Source organism: Nansenia antarctica (assembly GCF_963989245.1).
Source record: "Nansenia antarctica genome assembly, chromosome: 4".
Classification (NCBI taxonomy): domain Eukaryota; kingdom Metazoa; phylum Chordata; class Actinopteri; order Argentiniformes; family Microstomatidae; genus Nansenia; species Nansenia antarctica.
The window spans coordinates 22070898-22075567 of NC_137689.1; the positions used below are offsets into that span (position 1 = coordinate 22070898).

At 39.4% G+C, this 4670-nt stretch overlaps 1 protein-coding gene across 2 annotated transcripts in view; it reads right to left on the reverse strand.

The window, feature by feature from the left end:
• The window catches only part of LOC308155110 (cell adhesion molecule DSCAM-like), a gene marked incomplete at both ends in the record, with an annotated part of 100597 nt that extends 96797 nt beyond the window's left edge, over nucleotides 1–3800 (reverse strand). For both annotated transcript variants that reach the window (XM_080528354.1, XM_080528353.1), the window contains one exon: nucleotides 3758–3800. In XM_080528354.1, coding sequence (XP_080384480.1) covers nucleotides 3758–3800 — 43 coding nt within the window. The remainder of the gene's footprint in view (nucleotides 1–3757) is intronic.
• Nucleotides 3801–4670: the final 870 nt, after the last annotated feature.

Consider the following 4670-nt stretch of genomic DNA (forward strand, 5'->3'; position numbering starts at 1 on the left):
AGATGATTAAGATTTATCTGAAAAATGACATCTATCATTGGTCTGTGCATGTGTGCTCAAAATAGAATTGTCCCCTTTTACCTCTACTCGCTTAATTGCAAAGACAAAAACACAGCATCCAATTAAGTCAACATGTCTGGTATCATTACCCCAAACCTCGGTCTCATCTTTGAGATAGGTTGATTAAAATCTCTCTCCTCATGACAGCTTTATCAAGGTTAATCTCGTACCCTGGTTCCCTAGGCTATTGCTGTTCTAAACGAGCAGTCTAAGTGGTGCTGACAGGTATTCAGATGCTATGCATTGGATATCTTTAATCTTCCATACAGACTCTGCAGACTGAAGGAAATGAAGTTTGTATTTACATTTAAACTATCACTATGTGTATTTGAACAAGAGAAAACACACACACACACACACACACACACACACACACACGCACATATACACACACAAACATACACACACACGCACACACACAACAAAACACACTGTTCATTTCTGGTCTGTCTGGAGGCAAGATGAATTCATACTAAAACGGTACATGTTTGACTTAGCTGAGGTAGGGGGCAAATCTCCCTAAACATCCTCCACTGCAGTCCCCCCATCAGCGCATGCATAAACACACATACTCTCTCCCACACATGCACACACGCGCGCGCACACACACACACACACACACACACACACACACACACACACACACACACACACATGCGCACACACTGATACTAAGTGCCAATTGAAGAGCATCGCTGTATATTTGCACTGCTTATTAGTGTCCAATTGAGCGTGTGTCAGATTTGCCCCCTGGCATTGCTGAGCAAAAACAACATTATGCCATTCCCCCACTCTCTCTCCCTGGCTAGTTCTGTTGTTCCCACTACATTTAGGTTTGGACAGATACTGTCGCAAGAGCCCTTTTAAAATCACAAGTGTCATTGAAATCAACTCTATAACGGGTTTCACTCGTTAGAACTGTAAATTGTTTGTGACTGCAAATTGTATCCATAGACAGACGAGTTTGCACCTAGGTCTTGAAAATGAAAAGCCTGATGGTGTTAGCGACTAACTATTACAAAGAGGCTGTGGCAAAAGAAAAGAAAAAATATGACAGGGAATATAATGTTATCACAACTCATTACAGTGATACATTGCTTAATATCAAAGCATATTCAGATCACTATGAATACAGGCCTACAATGTAAACAATGCCTACATCACATTAAACCTCCAACATTCCCTGGTTGGTATAGAGTCCAGGAAAAATGGCTAACATTATGGAGTAATTCATCTCTGTCATCCAAATGAGGGAAGACAACTCACAATGCAGTAAGAGCCCATTTAATAACCCAAATAAACATGTAATAACCTTCACATCTCCTCTCTCTACAACATCATCATCGGCTGCGAGTGACAGGCTTAAATATGGGGAAGCACTTCCGGGGTCACCTGCACAGAGTGCGGCCTTGCTCAAACCCAGCCCACACTGCGCTAACACTCATTATCCAGGTTTCCATAGAGACCACCTCTGGAGCATGTGCTAGCCCAGAACCCTAAAAGCCTTTATTTCTGGAATTCAGTCTGTCTCTCTGCTCAGAAGAGAGACACACTCTACTATCCTAATGGAGACAGGCTATTATGGTATTGTCATTGTTTTGGCATTCAATAATAAAAAAAATCAGTAAAAAAAAATTGAAAATTGAATATGCAATGTAGCTAGGTAAAACTGCAGGATAAGACATGTCTATCTATAATCTACCTATCTTAATCTATCATCTAATCATCATTGATATAAACATTTGTGTTTTACAACATCTGGAATGACTGAAATCACCAGATAAACAGAGAGAAGCCTATTAATATATGCAACAATAGTTGCACTGTATCCCTGTCCACAAACCAATGATTTCATAAGGTGACTCTTGTATAACATCTGTCAATGAAACATAACGCATCAACAGCAAACATAGCATGACATTCATAGTAGTCAAAAGTGGGATTATTTTCATTCAAAGTTTCCATGCTTAAGGGAGCAGCCATTTTACGACACCGTTGCATGGACCAAACATACAGTGTGAAGCCATTCAAAAGCAGAGAAACGCATCGTGCTCACACAAGTATTTATCTGAGCACACCATTGATTGATATTTGAAATGGACATCAACAATGGAACAGGATCTCTCTGTCTAGGAACTGTCATGCCTCAGTCATAGCAAAATGCAATTTGTACACATCCTTCACTGCTTCACTGTATTCTCTGTGGCAAACAACCACTGCCTCCATTCAGCCCTTCAGCATTGCCACAAAATGGTTTTCCTGTCATCTTTGGTTGACGCATCGCTCTCTCCCCTCAGTTTGCATGCATGTGTCCACTCTTCATTTTTTACCCCCCTCCATCCCTCCATCCATCCATCTTTCAAAAGATCCTTTAAATGCCCCAATTTTCTTGTCTCTAGCTTCTTTCTGAACCCCCCACCCCCCAAAAAAAAAATCTGACACACACACACACACCCTTCTTGTATTCACTAAGCAATCAGGCACCCCCAACCCAAATGCACATTCACCTCTTATCAAATCCATCTTAATTACAGGCCAATCACCTTTGCATTGTGTAAAACAGAAGGATCTGGATAAACTGTTAGAGGGGAGCACTGGGGACTGGGCGATAAGGGCTTGTCTCAATTGTTTTTTTATCCAAATGCCTACCATGTTTGTACTTCTAATATGGCGGGTGTACTGCTATATAAAAAAAAGACATAGCCAATGTATTTGTTCCCCTTTTCAGTATTTCTGCACACAATTCACTGATCTAATAGAAGTGCATATCTCATATGCAGATTATTTGAATTATTCCTCCAAATAAATCAAATTATTCTTATATATATAATATAATATACATATAATACACTATTTAGACAATTGCTTTTTCATAAACAATTATTTTTGCTCTATTCATTGAAACCTTTTTTAAAAATCCATATATCTTTATATAAGGGAAATTATTGCATTTTCATTATTGCAATAATGTGCCACACTATTTAAGTGTAATTCACATGTTGCTGGAAGCTATGCATTTGCTAATTGTATTGGAGCAAATATGTAAATAGGCTACAATAATCACTAATTAGTCATTAACAATCTACAATTTTGATATTCACTTTAAACTTAACAATGCTAATTCTGTATGTTTTATTATAACATAATTATTATCTGACTTTTTTTTTTACAAGATACAAATGTAAAAAATACAAAATAAATTCGATTTAACTGATTCAAGGTTATGCATACTTCTTTTTTACGTGCAACATTGAAATGTATCAAAATGATACACGTAATTGGTTTACATTTTCATTAAATTAATGCCATCGAAAAAATATGAACGTCGTCCTACAAATCGTGCATTACTTATCTCTATATCCCACACATTTAAATATACGTTCATTCATCTCCCTTATGAAAGATTTTTATTAAATTCTAAATGTGTTTCACATGCAGTAGTTGTAGGCAATTAACCTGGATGTGACTAACGTCCTAAGACAGTGCCCAATCCAACAGCCTCTCTCCTCTCATCGCTTAGGTGTCAGGAGGACCATAGCCAGGACATAGCAGCAGCCGAAATTACTATGTAATTTCTCGCAAAAAAAATGTTTTGTGTTAATCGACAAATAACCAGGCAAGCTTGTACATCTGGTAAGTTTTGTTTGGAGGTAAATTATCATAAGTTAATGAAGTTCAATTTGCATACCCAACTCACCATTCAAGATGCACTGGAAAAAGATGATAGCCAATATCCACATGCCCCGCTCCGTTCAATATCCAAGCTATGCTTTTTCTTCTTCTTACTCCACACACTTCTTCTTCCTTGTCTTTTCCTTATAATTCTTCAATATGTCGATTGCAATGGGTGCTAGGTTATACAAATGAGTCTCTCTCTCTCTCTCTCTCTCTCTCTCTCTCTCTCTCTCTCTCTCTCTCTCTCTCTCTCTCTCTCTCTCTCTCTCTCTCTCTCTCTCTCTCTCTCTCTCTCTCTCTCTCTCTCTCTCTCTCTCTCTCTCTCTCTCTCTCTCTCTCTCTCTCTCTCTCTCTCTCTCTCTCTCTCTCTCTCTCTCTCTCTCTCTCTCTCTCTCTCTCTCTCTCTTCTGGTGATTGTCTTATGGTAAGGGACGAGATCCAACTGTACGACTCCTTTGAAGTGGCCACGTCGTGCCTTAGAACAGCCTTCCTCGCGTGCGATGCAGTGCAGGGTACATGTGGGACTCGCCTGCTTGAGCTCCGGTCCAGGTGAGTGCTGCAGAGTCAGAGCGGAGATCGGAGGCTCGAGACGCATACGGCGGGACAAGCGCAACGTGCACAGGTGGAATTCCGAAATGAAATTTAAAAAAAGAAAGAAATAAAGAATGGAGTTAAAATTCGAATCTTAAAAATGAAATCAAATTCTATGAAAAAACAATGAGACAAAAAAGTTTCCAGTGGGGAAAAAATGCATAAAGTTGGATTTAAAAGAATTAATTTGAAGCGGAGGCAATAGTTGTTAGCTATACTGAAAACTCATTCCTTCTTCACCGCCTCTCTCCATCCAGCAAGCAACAAGCACACGCATCTTCCCGCAGCCGTACAAAATCACACTGGTCCTCCCTGCACTAACCTTGCCTGCCTCAGAGCATTAT